Source organism: Anguilla rostrata, chromosome 13, assembly GCF_018555375.3.
Source record: "Anguilla rostrata isolate EN2019 chromosome 13, ASM1855537v3, whole genome shotgun sequence".
Classification (NCBI taxonomy): domain Eukaryota; kingdom Metazoa; phylum Chordata; class Actinopteri; order Anguilliformes; family Anguillidae; genus Anguilla; species Anguilla rostrata.
The window spans coordinates 17,041,721-17,061,489 of NC_057945.1; the positions used below are offsets into that span (position 1 = coordinate 17,041,721).

At 44.3% G+C, this 19,769-nt stretch overlaps 1 protein-coding gene across 1 annotated transcript; it reads right to left on the bottom strand.

Moving 5' to 3' along the window:
- Positions 1–4,600: 4,600 nt before the first annotated feature.
- prdm2b (PR domain containing 2, with ZNF domain b) lies at positions 4,601–16,411 on the bottom strand. The gene is made up of 4 exons (XM_064304092.1): positions 16,217–16,411; positions 12,379–12,476; positions 7,604–12,075; positions 4,601–7,103 (listed from the first exon to the last, which is right to left on the bottom strand). Exons 2-4 carry the CDS (start codon positions 12,401–12,403, stop codon positions 7,077–7,079), a joined length of 4,524 nt encoding a protein of 1,507 aa, XP_064160162.1. The 5' UTR covers positions 12,404–12,476; positions 16,217–16,411; the 3' UTR covers positions 4,601–7,076.
- Positions 16,412–19,769: the final 3,358 nt, after the last annotated feature.

Consider the following 19,769-nt stretch of genomic DNA (forward strand, 5'->3'; position numbering starts at 1 on the left):
CAGCTAGACATTTTCACATCGGGTCAGGGGTGCTATGAAGTTGCACATTAATTTGACTGGGACTACACTGGATTCAGGGCCTGTCCCAGTTGTATTAGACATTATATCTAGTCTGCTCCTCGTCCTCACTATGTGCTAAAGGATTCTCAACAGACCTCTTTAGTCACGAGCTTTGAAGATCACTTCTTCATTCCCATTCAATTATTCATCCTCTTCTTTGAAGGGGGTGACATTCACTTATTCAAATATTGACATTTAGCAAGACACCTGTACATCTGTTCTGCTTCTGTTGAGCTGTCAGGAGCCAAAAGGGTTTCTGTTCCTACCAAGTCACTGCTGGTCAGCTGGAGAGACAATATCTGTGAGGAAAAGCTTTTAAACAATTAGCAACACACGCACACACACACCATCTGTCCTGATTCAAACACAAACAAATCCTGGCTGTCATCAGACACACACACAAACAAACAGCCTAGAAGTCTCATGGCGATGATATAAAAACAGTACAGCATACTTGGTTAAATGTGAAAGGTTTGTATGCTGGAAGCTGGTTAATATTTAAAATGTCTTGAAGGTTAGAAACAAATCTTACCTGCCATTTTCTTGAAGAGCCGATAAAGGTGGGGCACCCACCCATTGATGGTGCTTTCATATGCACTTGAGTCCCTCCCCTTTTTGCTCATTATACTTTCTGAGTTCAGTGGGATGCTTCCTAGACTACTTCTGGAATCCTCCAAATGTGGCCAGGTTTTATAACGTAATCCACACTGGTCCTCCCTTGCTTCCAGAATATTCCAACTTCTGGATTGGCATTATTGTTAAATAATTATCTCTCTTAAGCTCTCCCTACAACAGAGGATAATACAGGTATATGGTTAGCAGGGCTAACCACTGCTAAAAGCTATTCATAAATAATCTGAACACCCTTCGTGACCTATCACAGTGACTCTTTTTCTTTTCTCTATTTTCTTCACTCTTTACTCTGTTTAAATTTATACAGTACGCATGTATGTATGTGTGTATACATATGTGTTTAAAAAAAAAATGTATTTGCTTGTCCTGAACTGTTATTCCTTTATTTTAGTCTGAGGTCATCACTTTCATGGAACTTGGGGAAACAGAACAGATATTATTGTGCTCTGATATAATTATGCTCATTAAATGCTCATTAAACAATTGTAAAATAAAACAAGAATAATTTCCGTGTATAGGTTTCCAAAATGTTCCACACATCATGGCCCTATGCAATAATAGATTATTCTTCTACTACAGAATTTGACAAGATTTGACAAAAAATCAACTTCTATAAGTATTGGAGTATTGAAAACATTAGTAAAATACAAAATACTAATCCAAAAGAGATATCCCCGGATTAGAATATTTATTTTAGATGGTGAATTGGAAAATGTCATTTAATGCACCGATGATAAAAATCCAGAGTCAGTTGAGTTACTGTTCTGAAAATCGGTTCTATGTACATTCTAATTGGAAGAGTGGTTCTCAAACTGAATCTTTTAGTTCCTGACTTTAGATCAGTCACAACTTGTTCTTCGTTTACTGGAGGATACATTCAGCAGCACTGTTATAATAGCTGCAAGAGGGAAAAAACAGAAATAAAGAGTATGGAGAGAAAGATAATCAGAGACATGATGACGTAAATGCATGCACTTGTGATGTCGACAGGAGCTGTAACTTGTAGCTTTTCAGAACAGGGCAGACATTCCATTCAGGAGTACAGAATTTTGCTCCCATACATTATTAATTTTGCTCCCATTCAGCATCTAGTAGTTTTCTCAAAAAGCCTGTCACTTAGTTGTTTGGGGCATCAGCACCCAGTGCTGTCAAATTGCAAACTGGCCATTTACAAATGAATGGCCACAGATTGATATGCTACACTAGGAGCAAAAACTCCCCAGAAAACCTCAAATTTGAAACAAAGATTTTCTGACTCACTGAGAAAAAACAGCTTACAGCTGTTGTAAAAATGCTATTTTGTCATAAAATACTTGAATACAGCTGAATGTCCACATACTGAAATACTCTCCAATCTGTAGCATGGATGTGTGCATAGAATAGAAGTACTGACCTTGATTTTCTAAGACACATTGACATGCTGCCACAGTTTAAAAAACATATTTAATCCAGCATTATCATTCTATAGTTGACTAGTCATATGGTAACAATCCAGTCTAATGAGCTTTTTTGTAAAGTATCATCATTACATTACAGGCATTTATGTAATGTATCATCAGATTAACAAAGGGGATTAAATTCAATTCCACATAACTTGCATTATTGTCAGCCCTGTTCAGCCAAATATTAGTATACACAGGAAATATTCCAGCATCATAAATGCTAACCTTCGAAGAACCTATGTCTGAATTCAAGAATGAGGTCTCTAGAATTTTCTCAAGATGCCAGCCAGTGAAAAGAATCTACTGTATATAGGTAGAAGACAAACCAATGCAAGGAAATACCTCTGTATTTGAGAAGAACATTATGTCCATCAAAATTCCTACAAAACAAGTAAATGTGCAAATTAAAGCCCTCACACAAAGTTTCAGTGGGAATTAAGTCATTATCAGTGCAGGTTGCCATGGTGACAGCTCCAGGACTAACAGAGAAGATATTGCAGGGATCTAAAACTTCAAACCCTGGAGGCCCTGTAGCGACCCTGTGTCTGCTGGTTTTTGATGTGTTCCTGCATGTACTGCAAGTGCTTATTCGTCGATTGGTTAAGTCTGCACACCTTGTTCCCAAGGCCTAAAGCTGCTGCTGACTGAAAGGAAATGATAAAAACCAGCAGAGACTGCGGCCCTCCAGGACTGGAATTTGAGACCCCTGACCTATAGCCTAGATGTTGCGAGTTCTTAACAACACAGCATTGGCGTGTAGGGACAATGTAAGATTACCAGGTAATTAAAATCAGTACTTCTGTCACAGTGAGGCTGCAAAACATCAGTTAGACATGGGCTGCTGGGGTGCCTGTTCTGCTACGGCATGGTTCTAGAGCGCAGGAGGGTCACATGGTCTGGTATTGAACCCGGACTGTGTCTGTGCTGGTGGGCAGCTCTGTATGGTGTTGCAAAGGGAAGGGAAGGTTATATTTGGCAAGTGATTCAGTTATTCACTGAAGACTCGATGGCAGAAAGTGTGACTGAAACTTATCAATAACAGTAACAGAGCAAATAGCAATTAGCCAGTTGCATTTTGCTGGAATAAGATAAAATACAACATTATGTAAGTACTAAAACATGTTGCACAGTTGCATGCAAAGAATGGTGCCTAAGCCAGAAACTGGCAGGTAGAAACAGGTATAGAACACAGCGGCAGAAGGGCTGCCAGAAATTAAGGTGGCAAAAACTGGGATGGACATATAGTGCTAAAGATTTTAATTTGGTCACCAGAGCCCTGGTCTTCCCATATTGGTTGACTTTTGTTTCACAGTAAAGCTGATCGGCTTCAAACTGGAGCCCATCCTTCCTATGACTGCAGTTGTGTGAAAATGGTCTGCTTGAGAAAGTCCCCAGTTTGGTTGTCCTCATTTTCACTATGATGGCGAGACTTACAAAAATTGTCAATATAAGGAATCCGTCTGAAGAGAATATGACCATTAAACTCAGTTGTTCTTCAGAACAAAATAAGCAGAATTACATGAACTTCAAGCCTGAATATAGAAAGGCTGTGCTGTTTTTTAAACCCTTGATTTACCTGTGTATGTACTGAAAATGTATGTCTTCTTTTTTCTCATGTGATGTTCTTCATGTATCATTCTCTACTAACTTTATGAATGTGTCTAGAATGGATAAATGGGATCTTTAGAGCTTTGATGTTCATTCTGTCACCTTATGACACATATTAACTCACCTCTAGAGACCGCACCTCAGCTCCACCACCAGGACCCTCTCTAGCACTTGCACCTGGTTGCAAGTACATTTTGTTCTGTTTTCATAGCATGCAGTTCTTTGCTGTTATTCGTATGATGGAGTTTGATGCTCAGTAGGGCAGATTTGTTACCGTTTGCTGAACTTTGTTCAATGGTCACTAGTTTACAAGTTTAATCATTGATATTTGCACTAGTATTCACATTTTAAAGGTCACTGAAGATCTCTACTGTCAGAAGACCATCGCACCCCTCTCTCCCCCTTACTTGCACTCCCTCACAAGCCCTTGTATGAGTGTGTCGATGGACGTTCAGGTGTATAAGACGCAGGGTGTTCAGCAGCAACTGCAGTCAGGTGTAAAGTGTTAGAGAGAGGGCTTCTGGAAGAACATGTTGAATCCCCAGAGTAAGTGAATATAACAAACAGCCTGTCTCTACATAAGAGATGCAAATTGTAGGCCTTAATAGACCGTCGTTAGAGCACTCAACAAAGCATTACATTACACTACCAGGTGTAGATACCTTCCACCATCAACCACCAGGGGAAATTTACCTGAAGACCAACAAAGACCAGGGCACTCCTCACTGAGCTGCCCCATACAGAGAGCATACAGCATGAACACTAAGATCCTACAGTCCAGAACAGCAGCAAAACCAAATTTAGCTCACATAACACAAGCGATACAAACACCAACCCATAGTAAAATAATGCAGCAGTCAAATTGAAAAAAGGCTTTAATATTTCAATTAGAACAATCTGTAATTACACTAGGAATTCCCTTCCATTTTATCTTTCTTAACCCCAAACATTTAACAGAACATTATCACTTATTTCACAAACTTCCCCAGAATTGGTATTCAAGAAATGCATACACGTAAATCATATAAAACTTAACCATCCCGAAAACAAGATTTTAAATATATTTTTTAAAATATATAATCAAGTGACATAATTCTCCCACAGACAGGCTACCAGCAATTTACGCCATGCATCACGCTGTATCTCCCCTCAGACAGATGCAGATGTGTTGGAGCGATACAGTACATGGAAGGGAGGGAGACGCCTCCCAACAGTGATAAAGGAAGGAAACACAGTTTTAAGCTCTTCACAGAGGTAGATCCATCAGATTACAGGATATCACCACAAACATACAATAATTTAAACAAAACAAGATTTAATTCTACCATTCGGTGTTAGAACGCACTGCACCGCCCCCGAGGTTTGGGGAGACTGCTGTGGTTGCATCTCACGCCCCTAAACCCTCATTTCAAATAGTTATAGCCGACTTTACACTGCACATTAGCTTTTCGCCCAATGCTACTGTTTCAGCGTATTACTCATGTTCAGTTGAGGCCGGCTTTGTTGTGTCAACATCCTCTCTCTGGGATACCCTGTCTGATGTCCTTATTGCTTTCTGTTCATCTGAATATCTTCTGTTCTTCAGATGAACAGAGACTGGAGTTCAATGGGCTGTGCTGGGCTCTCCGATTCCCAGAATTCCACAGTGCCCGCCAATTTAACGCCACATCCAACACGCAAAGCATGCAGCACGTATACAACACAATGGTTTCTAGCAAATTAAATAAAGTAACAGATGAATCAAGTCTTCAAATGTCAGTGCTGCCCTCACCAACCAGCTGTGCACACCATCAATCTAACATATTGCGTGAGAAATTACCAATAATTAACTTATCCTCAAGTGAAAAATAAAAATGTGTTGTCCCTAGGAATGGGGGACATTGTCACCACCCCCTAAAGACAAACGACTACCCTCAATTCTTCAACAGAAGAGGTCAAATCTAAGCAGTAATACGAGGCAGGTTGTGATAATCTAAATTTGCCAGGCATTAATCCACATTTGGGCTACTGGATCAAAAACTAAGTGTTGTAACACAGGACTTAGGCACAAGTTCCCAATATTTCACCTGCATCTGTCCCACAACCCTTTGCCTTCAAGGTTTCAGTCTTATCAACACAACATTTTTTGCTGATAAGCAAATTGTACAGTACCTTTAAAAAACCTAGCACTAGCAAGGGAAAATGTATTTGTCAGAACCAACAATGCCAAAAAAGGAATAATAATTTGCATCTCAGCAGCCAGTTTTGGGGCTCATAATGCTTAATGCTATAATATTTCTTGGAAATATATTGATGCTTGAAGGGCTTTTTAAAGTGCTTTTAAACTTCTGTAGTTTAATCTGTTTTCACAGCAAAAAAGGCGGGAAAATTATGGCTCTTCTCCAAACATTTCTCATTCACAATGACCCTTAAAGGCCTCCATTAGATGAACTCAATTTCGCCATATAACTGGCAGCAGCTACATTCTCGCCCTGCCCTTCATATCGAGAAGGATAGTCGCAAAAAAGAATGCGTTCGCGACGCATGGAGCACAAATCTTTTGTCCGGCAATACAGGCAGGAGCAAGGCTAACGGGGCAGATGGCTGTGACAGGCAGGAAAGGGGGAGCCGGCAAACTCTCCTCTCTCCCAGCCTGGAAAACTCATTCCCACAGTCACACTGCAAACAGCTCACCCCCAACCGCTTTTACAAAACCTTAAAAAATAAACTAAACTGAAAACCAGTTTCCTTACAAGACATGACTGCATCACACAAGTCCTTCTATAGCATACAATATGAATTAAATACACATATATTTTTTAGTTTATAGCCATATGAACACTGTAAACGGGGTGTTGAAAGTTGGGTTATGTACACAGACATCAGTCTAGTCATACTGAACACGTTGCATGCATTGGGGCTACCAGAAAGTAATAATCCTACGAAAAACCTCCATGACTTGATGCAAAAACCAAAAAACAAGAACAAGAAAATTCCAGGTGGGTTGTGTACAGGTAACATTTGCAGTGTTTCGCTGTCAAATCCTCAAGGGCCGGGGGGTCAGGGATTAAAAATTTTCTGGTACTATTTTTGTAATGCACAAATTCAGCACAGGTTACATTTTTGGACCGTGGACCAACTCTCTGCACAGCGCAAAGGTACCACACCCTAAGCCCCTCCCATCTCATCTACTGTGGTAACTGCAATCATCAACAGCCCTGATCTGATTGATCTGACTGGTATCTCCATATGCCTCTCTGCAGTGGGGCAACTGAGCCTGGCCATCTTTGGAGGCGGCGGCTCTGATAGGCCAGTCCCAGCGTTTCAGAGGTTTCTCCACACGTCCGTCGGACTTTACCTCTCCAGCTTCACCAAGGTCTCCTAGATGAGAAAGGTGAGAATAAATCAGGCGTCCTCTTAAACAGCAGCACAGACATTTTCTCATTCCTCCGGATTCTCACGGCCATGTCAGATTCCACAAAATTCAAGTACCCATAAAAAAATATATAGTGTGCTAAACCACAATTTTTCCAGATCCTCAATACAGCAGTACAATTTGCCTCACTATTCCTGAAATTGAATCCAGCACTTTCAACCCCAATCCAGCCCCCTAACATTGAGTAAACTGTGAATTCTGAAGATGGATCTGATCATAAATCAAGTGCATCACTTCTATGAAAGCTGCGCATTGCCAAATCCACTAAACAAAATAATTCACGGAGCTAAATTCTATTTTCTGGGATTTTTCAGGATTCCGGGAATACTACTCTCAATCATTAGCTTCTCAATAATGACATCTGAAAAACATGCCGACTACACAGGTCACACGAAGCCGCATTGTGCAAAAAGAACTTCACGGGTGCCCCCGTGTCGAGCATTACCTGGGTTTCCTTGGACTCCTGGTCGGGGGAACCCTCAGCCTCGCCTGGAGGCATCGCATTGGCCAGCTGCAGGCTGCGAGTGACAGGCCCGCCCACCCTGTCGCGCGCCTTCACCGCAAAGCGCTCCTCCTTCTTGGGCTGCAGAAGCGGTGACGTCACCTCAGAATCCTTTTTTGACGGGACCTCTTTGGTCCCCCGCTGCATCCTCCCAGCAGGGCGCTGTGCAGGGGGGGATTCAGGGGGGGGTTGCTGCTGCTGAGCAGGGGGCGCCCTGCTTTTCTTGCCCAGAGGAATGGTGGCAGCAGAGGAGGAAGAGGAGGACGTTGGACTCTTCAGCTGCGCCTGTGAAGCGGGGGGTCTGCCTCTAGTCGGCTGGGGTTTGACGGGCACACTGGCCGTGCCCTCCGCCGGCCCAGAGCTGCCAGCCTTGCTTTTGCCCACGGTCCTATTCCCCAGGTCCGATCCCTCCTTCTGCATCTCGAGATCAGCATTTCTCCTGGTACTGCGAAGATTACGGTTTCCTTCTTGAGCGATCGAGTCGTCAGCTCCGCGCATCTTCGATCCCTTGGAGGCAGGTTTCTTGGGGCAACTGACAGTCATGTGCTTGTTGAGGCTGCCACGGTATGTGAACTCCCGCTGGCAGTGCGGGCACACATGGATCCCCTGCTCCTCCTCAGACTGGCTGGAGGCAGTGGACCTGATCCTCTGGGAGAGGGCTCTCTGGACAGCCTGGTTATTCTTCTTGCCTGTGGGCTCCGGGCCAAAGTTGAGGCGCTTGGGCAGGCCCATCCTGCGGAGGGTGGCATGTGCTGCATTGGAAGTTGCTGTGGGTGACAAAGTCCCGTTAAGGGGCTTGACAGCCTGTCGGAGGGGGATGGGGTTCTTCTTCGGGGTGTAGCGGCGCTTGTCGCTGGCATTTGCGCAGGTCAAAATGTGCTTGTGGAGCTCAGGCATGTTGTCAAAACTCTTGCCACACTTGGTGCAGCGGATGGCGGTGCTGAATGTTTGTGGAATGTTGTGGGTGGTGAAATTGGTGGCAGACTCTACGGAGCTGGCAGGGGTGCGGTTGTGGTAAGGGAACGGTGGTGGTTTGAAGCTGGGATAGTGCTGGTTGATTCCGAGGCGAACATCTGCCGCTTTCCGCTTGCTTCCTTCGGAAGCCATGATCTTAATTGTAGTGTACAGTTCTTCTGTTGGGTCATCCATCTCCTCTGTCTCCTCATCATTCTCATGTTCCTCCCTCTGGATTACAATGGCCCCTTTATCATCGCTATCAGCTGAAGGCTTGGAGTCTGTTGTAGAAACCAAGGGCTCTGTGCTTGCTTTGGTTGGGTCTGTGAAATTCTGGGGTCGCAGTTTGCCATTTTCCAGCACTGTGTGCGTGTAACTCTGGCCAGGGTGCAGGTCCAACTGATGCTGCTGGAGGTTGCAGAGGAAAGCAAACTCCTTGCTGCAGATGCAGCACACGTAGATCCTGCCCACGCCATGCAGTGTGGAACGGTGCTCGAGCAAGGCATCGCCGTTTCCAAACAGCTGCACACAGAACTCGCATTTGAAGGGCCAGTCCTGGGCATGGGCCACGATGTGGCACCGCAGCTCCTTCATTGAGCAGAATGGCTCCTCACACACGTTGCACACAAAGCTCTTGCAGAATGTCTCTGGCTCCGCGGGTTTCTCGGGGGCGTCGCTAGCAGAGTTGGCTGACTCTTCCTTGTGGTCATATTCCTCTTTGATCACAGTGGCGGTGAGGGGAGGGGGCAGCCTTTCTGATGAGGCTGTGGAGTCAATGTCGGAGGAGGACACTGGAAGAGACGCCTCCAGAACAGGAGGATGGGGAGACCGGGGCTGCGCGTGCAACGCGGCCTTCTGCTCCTGGTTCAGGTCCAAGTTAGGATCAGCCTCAGAAGCCAGAACACAGCCTACAGGTGACTGTAGAGACGCTGTAGGCTCGGGAACACACTTGCCACCAAGATCAACTGGTGGACTCACTCTGAAGTCACCTGGGGGATCAGAAGGATCCACGGGAGGAACACACACAGATTCAGAGTCTGTGCGAGGTTCCGCTGTGGAAATCTTTGGGTTTGTTAGGCTGATAAGGGGGTGGGTGAGATCTTCCTGATCTTTAGAGTCTACAGTGGGGTCTGAGTGTGAACTATCCTCATCAGGCAGTCTCTCTGAACTCACAGTGACAGAACCAGTCTCTGCAGAAGCTGAACATTCCTCCTGATCTACCTGCATTAATTCGGAGGATTTGGGTGATGGAACAGGGACAGGAGCATGCTCAGGGGATTGACAGGGCTGGTAGAGTGGGGAAGAGACAGTAGGCAGAACTGGAGGGGGTGGCGTGGTGGACACTAGGCTTGCAGTGCATGGGGAAGGGGGGTTCAAGGGAACAGGAGTCAGTGAGGGAGGGGGTGGGTGTGGTGAAGTGGAGGGTACAGTTGATTTATCTCCAAGTACTTCAGGGAGTGAGGGAGCTGTATCAGGGGAGGGATTAGATGTGGCATTCCCTGCAGGCTGAGCAACAGGGTTTCCCTGATCATCAGGCACCTCCTCCTTTGCCAGCTCCAATCCACTGTACTCTTTCATTAGCACCTTCTCCAGTATGCTGGTGTTGGGCTTCCTCTTCTTGGACAGGGGCTGGGGGGCAGGGCCTACTTTTAACTGAGTCTCATCAGAGCTCTTGCAGTGCATGCTCAGGTCCAGCACCGCCTCCCCCTGGCCAGTTCCATCACCGTTTTTACCAGGTGCACCCGAGAGGTCCAGGGGCTGCTGGTTACAAGGGCTACCACCAGTCAGGGACCCCAACCACTCAGCCCTGGGGGAGCTTGAGGCGTCTCCCTCTTCCCTGCTCCAGGCTGGGGACCGACCATGGCTTTCCAGCTTCGGCACCTTGAGGGCAAAGGGGGCACCTCCCTCAGAGCTGTGGCCTTTGCATATAGGGTCTTCCTGAGGTGAGGAGTTTGGGGGTGAGGCGGTCCTTCTCTTGAACCTCCCTGATCCAGAAGAAAGTGGAGACACTGATAGTCGGGGAGCAGGGGGGGTCAACCTGTGGCCCTCCTGGTTCTGCAGGAGCTGTTTAAGTTTTGGGGAGAGATACAATGTTTTCTCTTTGGGAAACGCTAAGGCATCCACAGCTGGAGCGACAACAGTCCCTGCTAAAGATGACGATGATGATGATGATGATGAAGACAATGAAGAGGAGGAAGATGCTGAGGAGGAGGAGGAGGAGGAGGAGGAGGAGGATTCCGATTCAGTTTTGATTTTGGGCAGCAGAGGCGGAGTGGAGGTCCTCCTTTTCGAAGTCCGGGGGGTTGTGCTGGGAGCCTCTCTCGTCACACTAGCAGCCGTCTCCACCTTCAAAGCCTGACTGATGATCACGGTGTCCAGGCCCAGCAGCGTGGCCGAGCCGGCGTCCACCTCGATCACTTCGCACCCGCTGCCCGTGCCTGTGGATAGAATCTTCCCATCAATATACAGGCTGAGGTTCTCCGAGATGTTGCTGGAGATGTCCACCATGTACTCTTCTTCCCGGTCACCCTCGTCTTCCGCCTCGTGGCTGGGCCGGTAGACCAGCTGGGGGATGGTGCCACGGGACCCCTGGGGGGTTGTGGCAGACTGCTGTGGGCTGGGCTGCACCTCCTGCAGGAGAGAACCTTTCCTGCTGATGCCTTTGGGCAGCAGGTGGCGCTCATGGATCCTGCGCTGGTGCCGTCTCATGTTGGTATGGGAGCTGAAGGCCTTCCTGCAGTACTTGCACGGGTGAAGTTCCTTGGACTCTCCATTTTCATCCAACAGGAGGGCCTGTTCCACCTCAGCCACACCCTCCCCTTTCTTGCCTTCACCTGAGAGCTCTGGGGTCACGCCACTAGTTAGCGAGTTCACAATAAGGATGCTGCTTGCAGGAGCCGTGAGGTTGGAACTCAAGTTGTCAGTCTGTAGGGAGGGGCTGAGCGAGGAAGCAGTGCCAGCAAGGGAGCCCGGCCTTTTCTTCATCCCGCTTTCATGGCGTCGCTCATGCCGACGCCGGCCAGCTTGTGAACCGAAAAGTTTTCCGCAGTAGCGACACTTGAAGGTGTGTGTGTGCAGGTTGGCAGAGACATGGATGTGCGTGTGGCGCTCCAGGCCTTGCTTGGTGGTGAAGTGGCGCTCGCAGTGTGGACAGTGGAACAGAGATTCGCCCTGGGCTTCGTCCTCGGGATCGAAATTTGGATCGGGCTCGGACACCGAAAGAGAGGAGCCAGACATGGGGTTTGGCTCAGAGCCCCTGGCATCATCCATCTCAGGATCCCCCTGGGAGCTTAGCTCCTCATTAAGCTCTGTTTCCATTTCCTGGGCTTCGCATGGGATCTTCTCCTCTACCCCTGCAGAAATCGAAGACTCTGCCGTGGTCATAGACAGGGCCTCGTCGGGAGGGGTCAACTCTGGGAGCCCCAATGAAGGGCAAGGTGGCTCATCCTCCTCTTTCATACCTGCATTTCAAAACACCAATACACAATTGTTGTATTTTAAAAGAGGTAACTGCACACCTTTTATTCCATTATGAAGACAGATTAGCAATCAATAGTACAAACAGAGGCAACTCCCCTTTAAAATTATTCAAGAATGGGCAGGTCTGAAAAATTTCAGTATGGCTTGAACATTACAGCCCTAACTGCTTTTGACAAGTTATACTTTTAACCTAGTTAACAAACAAGCATCCACTTTTGTTCAATTTTATCATAGCAAACAGGGAGCCAAACATTCACTATGGCAGGGACTGCTGTAATGCTCACCAGCTTCACAATCCCTAGAGTCCATTGCAACAGGCGTGGCCCAAGAGCCGACCAGGTGGTCTCTCCTCACCAAGCTGCCTCCAGCTGCTTCCTCCTGGCTGTAAGGAGAGAGGGGGGGTTTACCGCCAGTCTGCCACACACCCAGAACTCAGTTCAAACCCCAGAATCGCTTAAAAGTATTTGGAAAGACCGGTGTGCTCTTACACATAGGGCCAATGCAGCAGCTACAGTAAGGCTGAGAGTGTGAGCAGGAGGGAGAGACCCAGGGGAAAGACTCGGAGGGAAAAGCCCAGGGTTTGAGAGACCCTCGCTTAACCAAGACATGTGAAATGTACAACTGAGACACGCCCACAGAGAACGAGAGAGACCAGAGACATACAACAGAGGGAAAGACCCAGGGGTGTGCAGGGGATTGGAGCCATATGCGAGACACAGATCATAGAACTACCACAGAGAGACAGTAAGTCTGAGGCATAACGATTCTGACTGCACTCATCAACCAAATTTCTGAGGTAATGAGCTTTTCCACTGGAGTTGTCTGCCTCCTTATTATCCTCATTTTATGACAATGACTGCTGACAACCACTTAATGGGCAGCATTCACATAAATGTCCAAATATCCACACATGCATTTAGTTTAGCAGTCCTAAGCTGAAAAGCTTTTATTATGGTGAGCACAGCAATTACGAACATTCAAGTGAAGGCTGCCGCACCACATTGTCTGGACTGCTTTAACCTTCATTGTCAATTTTCCATGCATCCTGTTCACTGGCAAGTTTTTAGCGCCAACACTAAATTTTTAGCCGATGCTAAAAATGTACTACAAGTGAAAACTGGAATCTGACCTGTGATCAAGAATCAAAAACAACACTGTCACATACCTATATTCTACCCAACATAGCCAGTGAAATGTCATAATGTTCTCTTGAAAATACCTCACATTAAAGGTATTTTCAAGAGAAGGTATACAAGTCTATAATTGGAGCCAGATATTGGAAACTAGTCAGCCAGCTTTGAACGCAAAAAGAAATGCATCAGAGAGCCTATGTTTCAAACACTGTATCAAATGCATTCTGACAGATCTCCCACAAACAAAACACAGTTGCATGACGATGTTAACGAAAAGCGTCTCCACGGCACTGGTTCCGACAGCCAGCCCCTCAACAAAGCCCGGTTCATAAAAGGCTAAGGCAGGATCCCGCCTGCCGTCTGTCCATGTGTGTCGCAGGTAACACGCTTCAGCAGCAACTTCCTGCCACTTATTTTTATGTCTGCCAGTAACAAACAACTGTTCACTTTTGTGTCCTGAAACGGTCGTTGCATTGGACTGTGAACAGAGCAGACAGCCCCTGTTTAAACACATAGTACAAAAAGGGGGCACGCCACATTGTGAATGCCACAGGACGGATAAAAGATATTACTCAGTATTTCCCTGGGGACAGGGTGTACGCTTGTGGATTTAAGTCTCCTTTACTGTGGTACAGTATGCACTGCATGCAGCCTACAACTCAGATTAACTTACTTAAACATTAGCCTTGTGGTAGTTTGATTTTTTCCCCACCACATTTTATTCTTTCTTACACGCAAAAAAGAACTCTCAGGATGGCAAATTGCTTCTACTCTATTTTACATGCTGAATCAAACCAGCTGCCATTCACAAAACATAACACCACATGCCACCAGTCCACTTCTCTAAGCTAGGCAGTGAACCATTTTCACAGCTTGATGGGGAGCACAAGCAGCAAGCAAAATGATACATCTTTAGGACTTCTCAAAACCAGAGATGAGAGTTCATATGAATTAAGTCACATTTACTTTGCTGCCACCATCAAAGAGATTTGCCAGAATGGACATTAAACAGACTTAGGCTTCCAGTCTACCCACAGTGATAAAATAAACAGAATGTTAATTAAAAATTATACATCATCAACATTATTTCTGAAGTCACGTTACCAATGAGCAGTTAACTGATAGCTGCCCTGTAAAAGAACACAAGCCTATATTACGTTTAACCTATAATTTACCACCTCATAATTTGTCTTCCTCATCATCCAAGGATTTTGAATAAATTCAAAAAATAAAACAAGAGACTGGTGAATTAATTTCAACGGCCAGGCAGCAAGAAAATTATTTTCTACTACATTTTCACTTTCATAATTTTTTTTATTCCCTTGTGACAAAAATGTATGCTGAAGAATACTTCAACCACATTATTTTATAAGGCAGCATACACACAAGTATCATTAAAGAGTTATAGAATTATGCTTCGAGTGTCCTGATGTAACCATTTCGCCCGCAAGTGAAGCTTTTGACGGACATTGTCCTACAGAAATTGAGATTTGGAGATGTCGAAATCAGGCTTGTTCAGTATTAAGGCCCGAAACCTGTGCGTGAACATTTGACTAACTGAAATCTCCTTAACGTTATATTCGCGTTGCCCCTTACACAACACACACAACCTATTTCGATCTCTAAAATTAACTGAGGTGCATACCACATCAGCAAATATCTCAAAAAGGACTGGATTAAACAGAACCAAGAAACACACAGAAGGCCACTGCTAGTCAGTTTAACACACTGGTTGTGAATGGTGCTGTTGCCCGCAAAAATAGTCACATGCTCGCGACCAAATCCATAAAACTAAAACTACCTTTTCAAGCATAATTGTCAATTTGGCTCAACAACCAACAACCTTTCCCCTGAATATATTCATCTGACTGACATTTAAGTTAGGAGATATTTTCACACGTTGCAACCTAGGAGAAGGACCGATGTAGGCATTTTGCCATTTCGTTAGGTTATTACAATTAGCTAGGTCAAATTAAGAAATGATACAAATGTTAGATGGCTTACTGTAAATAAATAATAATAATAATAATAATAATAATAATAATAATAAAAAAGAAATAAATAAAAATATGGTAGCTAGTTAGGTGCCAAGTAAGCTACCCTGCTATTGTAGCAATGTCAAATATTGAATAGCTGGTGTTTAACTGAAAACTAGCAAGCGGTAGCACGACTACCTACACATACTGGAACTGTGTACACGTACAGAAAAATGGCTTGTGAATACCAAGCAAGGCGTTTGGGCCTAGTAGCTACCATCTGGGACATTTAGTTAGGTAACATTTGCTATAGGCTATGTGCGTTTTTGCAGCGATAATTCATGGTAAAACGTCAAAGATGCTTCCCATTTAAAATTGGGTATCTAAATCCGATGCAACTCGTGCATTATTGAAGTTACGACTAATATGTCAGTCTAGCAATTCATGGCAAGAACGCGAGGACAATACTAAAATACTTTGACAGATACTGAAGTTAGATAACATTACCTTGTTCGTTACGTTAACAAGAAGTTACCCGTGCTAGTAGTCAGCAGTTTCTATGAATGCACAGGAGGTTTGTCCAACGATACCAGACAGTTCGCCGTAAATGTTAGCGTTAGCTAGTCATCGAGCTAAACAGACCACGTCCCAGTTAAGCAGTTGTTGACTGTTCCGAGATAGGAGTCTGGAAGGTCACTCACGCGTATACGTTATAAACCTCAATAACGTTCCGCTTTACACGAATGCCCTTTAGCCCCAAATTGCTGGCTGTAGATGGCACCCACACTTGTTATAAGGCTATCCAGCGAACTAGGTTTCCCACGCTGTCCAGTCAGTTGGCAAGTCGTCTAGCTAGCTAACTAACAGGTTTAAGCCCTCTGTATCGACCGGATCTCACAGATCGGTGCGCGTAGAATAATGTTAGTTTATGCGATTACTAATCTCCAGGTTCCCCTACATTCTTTAAGAAGAAAACTTATACGTTATCTGAAAATAAATAGTGTCTCGCATACCTCTCTTGGCTCGGCTTGAGTTTCTCTTGCCCAAACTGTGGTCTTGCTCTTCCTATAAAGCAGCTGCTATCTCCGGGTTGTCTTCCCCATTGTACTACACCAGTGACTGCTCCTCAGGTGGGATTGGCTCCAAGGAGGAAAAGAATGTCAGTCAGGGCCAATCACAGACAGGTTTGTTGGTATGACAAGTAAAAAATTAAAGGCCTCCGCTGAGCCTACTGAACAGTTCAGTGGCTGAGGCTGATGCCTGAGCTTAGCGAGCAATGAGCCCAGTGGCTGTTCTAGGGGCAGGCGCATATCTTGTCTTCGGGAGTGCTGTAGAGGAAAATTGTTTTTCGTCGGAGTTAAACTAAATTGAACTGAATGTGTCCGTCCGTAACTCTTGGTATATGAAACCAGATCGATATGCAATCACGGAAAAACAGAAGGCCTCGAATAGCGTGCTTAAACCAGCGTCCATGCACATTGTGGAATGTTACACAAGACATGCAGTTAAACGTTCTTATGATTTACAATTCAGGAGGCTTATGCCATAGCAAACTATAAACTCGCACGATTTATTGTATGATTTCAAGGAGGTATGTTTTCCGTGACATTTATTTTGGATTGGAGATGCACTACGAAGGGACATTAATTTTATGACCAGAGTTAAAGCTGCAGAATAGACTGCCACTTCAGAATATTAGCTACAAACGTATAATTAGCGCAGCCATCAGAAAACTTTGTGTTGCAATTATACTCTCAGCACTTTCCCCCCACAGCTCACCAAATGATGGAGGATTGGTTTACGTGTTCCTAATACGAACCAAGTTCATAAAGCACGTCCCAAGCCCTTTTCGGGGGGTTATTATCAGCATGAAGATACAGAGGTGTTTAAAACAGGGCCATTGATTAAAACGTGTTCAAATCAGGGCGATTGATTGAATAATTTCTCACCACTGCAGAAAGAAACTCAACTTCCCTCCGCTGAAGTGCTGCGTAGCTTCAGTGCTGTGGCCTGTAGGAGAATATGTTTAGTTAGTTCTAAGGGGCAGTGTAAGTGTAAATAACCTAAGAATAAGCATAAGAATAACCATAAGACCCTGGTAGGCTAAAAAACAATAGTAGGCCTACTGACATGGTTAACAAGCCAATGACAGTTTTCTTTTTTGCTTTTTGAATAGACTTACACTAATGGCTACATTTCTATTCTAAACTTCTAATCAAAATTAAGTCAAATGTGTAGTTTAAATAGGCTACCAGCTACCAGTAAAATTTGGACCAGTAAAAAAAAAAACAGAACATGGGAACATTAGAATAATGGCAATAACAGCCTACAGCCCAATACTAGGCTAGGCTACTAGAACAGTGGCGTATGTGGTGCCATGGAGCATTGCAAATTGCGAAGCAACGAACTTCAGGACGGACAAAATTGAATGGATTTTTTCTCGGTATATTTTATCATCGCAATATACTTTATTTTTCATGGAGAGAGTAGCTACGCTATGCATTTTCAAAATTTGGCTCTTACAGGTTTTTATCTTATGTAAAATAATGTGGGTTATATAGGACATAGGCTATAAGACATTCCCACACAAACTTTAACATATTCAGTACAATTATTGTACTGGCAATAATGAACATAAATAGTTCGACAAGGTCAAAAGATGCATCAAACGTATCTAATGGATATAGCCATTCGACACAACTTCACGTGTTAGACCACAGAACTGCATCACACCTGAACAGCAAATCCCTGTTCGACAGCTTTGGAATGCATTTTTGTGATCTAGTGGTTTAAACTCCAGCTAAGCGCACTCTAATGAACCCATTATATTCTGATCGGACATATTTTAGTTTGGGTCTCTGTTCTCCAGCATCCCAAAGCACCAGTCTATTTTCCAGACAGCGGTGCTGCAGCATCCATTGTTCCCGCGACCATGCATCAAGGATAAGATACACTTAAGCCTTTGTGGAAGTCCATGTGAGTATCACTGAAAAGCACTAGAGGGCGCAAAATATGTAGCTAACCAGTAATTGTTTACAGTTCCTTCTGCTATTTTTACTGAGGCGTCTACATTTTTTTTTTACAATCGACAGAGGGTGATGTTGCTGAACAAATAATTTCCCCTTATCCCTATGCGTCTTCATTCTCGCCATTCTCAAAAATGTAACATCAGAAAGTTATCATAGAATGAATAACTATGGAAATACTACCAAAGTAATTATCTATAGCTCAGGACCATCTACCATCTACCATACTACCTACCCTATAGCATCTTCTAAATGTTTTGAGTTTCAGTAACCAGGGCTGGGCTTGAGAAAATCTGTTTTAGAGGGCCAGAGACAGTCTCTGGTCTGGAACAAACATTGGCTGCTGGTATTTTGTGCTTGCAGTTTCTGTACCTGTGAGCAATAAGAAGTGCTGAGGAGCATATGGGGAACCAATGGATCAAACTGTGCTTACTTGATTTATTCATGCATCAGTCAAGGACATTTCAGGTTAAGGAGAAATTTTGTGCAAGAACACTAAGCCACAGTTGCTGGAGGAGAGCCACATCTGTGTCTGCATCACATTAATCAATGGCAGCTCCAAGACTGTGCCTTACTGTTTTAGTGCTAGGTTGAGGAATAGATGTGCACATCTGTTCAGAAAAATTGTTTAATTTTACATTTTAATTTTAACAGTTTGCGAGTTACTAACTTTCCATTCCTAGCCATAAAACCTTGTTTAAGTGTGATAGAGAAGCTGATTTATATTTACATAAATTACAATTTGCTATGTAGGTAGTAATATAGTTTTGGTTAGCTAGTAGTGGCTGTGTCAGTAATAATGAAACCATGAAATAATGAAATAATGAAGGCCCACAGACAAGTATGTACTATTTATATTTATCTGCTATTCAGCATTGATATGTTATAGCCTTTAATGTTCATGAGTATAGCTTGTAAATTTGCAGATTATGTTTCACAGACTATATAAACATTCGGTCCAAAAACAGTATTATGTGAAGTATTACATAGTACATAACCACAGCATATTTAAATGTGTGATTTTAAAAAATGTAAGCAAACACAGTAGAAACATTGTTCAATGTAGTGCAAAAAAGTTAGTGTCTTAAGACAGGAACTAGTTTGCGTTTGAGATAAAGCCAGAATATGGATTGTGACTACGTAATCCTGAGAAATTTGTGTAGTCTGGCATGTTTCACACCCAAACTTAATTCTTGGTGGAGCCGGGTGATTGGCCAAATGCGTGATTTTTGATTAGGGGCCTTCATAGTGAGAATTCCAGCTGCATCGTCTGAATGTATGGTAGTCAGTGAAATAAAATCTCATATATGTTCCAGGACACAAGTGTTTTGGTCCTTCTCTCTTCACCTCAAGTCTCCAGCTCACAGTGCACTGTCAGCACCCCGTCACCCCCAGACTTCAGCTGTCTGCTGCACTCAAGGTCTAGGGCTGACAGCATATCCAAGGCTCCAGTGTTTCAAGCAGGGCTTCCACATGAGAACATCTGTTACTCCGACTCACGCACAGCACACGTGTGCACAAACACAAAGTGAACGGAAAC

What these genes read in the sequence shown, in the direction of transcription:
- prdm2b (XM_064304092.1), bottom strand. Translation starts at nt 12,403, where the DNA reads ATGGACTCTAGGGATTGTGAAGCTG. An exon ending in CTCTAGGGATTGTGAAGCTG is followed by an intron (nt 12,076 to 12,378) that starts GTGAGCATTACA and finishes TTTGAAATGCAG; the next exon opens with GTATGAAAGAGGAGGATGAG. An exon ending in AGGAGTCCAAGGAAACCCAG is followed by an intron (nt 7,104 to 7,603) that starts GTAATGCTCGAC and finishes TTTCTCATCTAG; the next exon opens with GAGACCTTGGTGAAGCTGGA.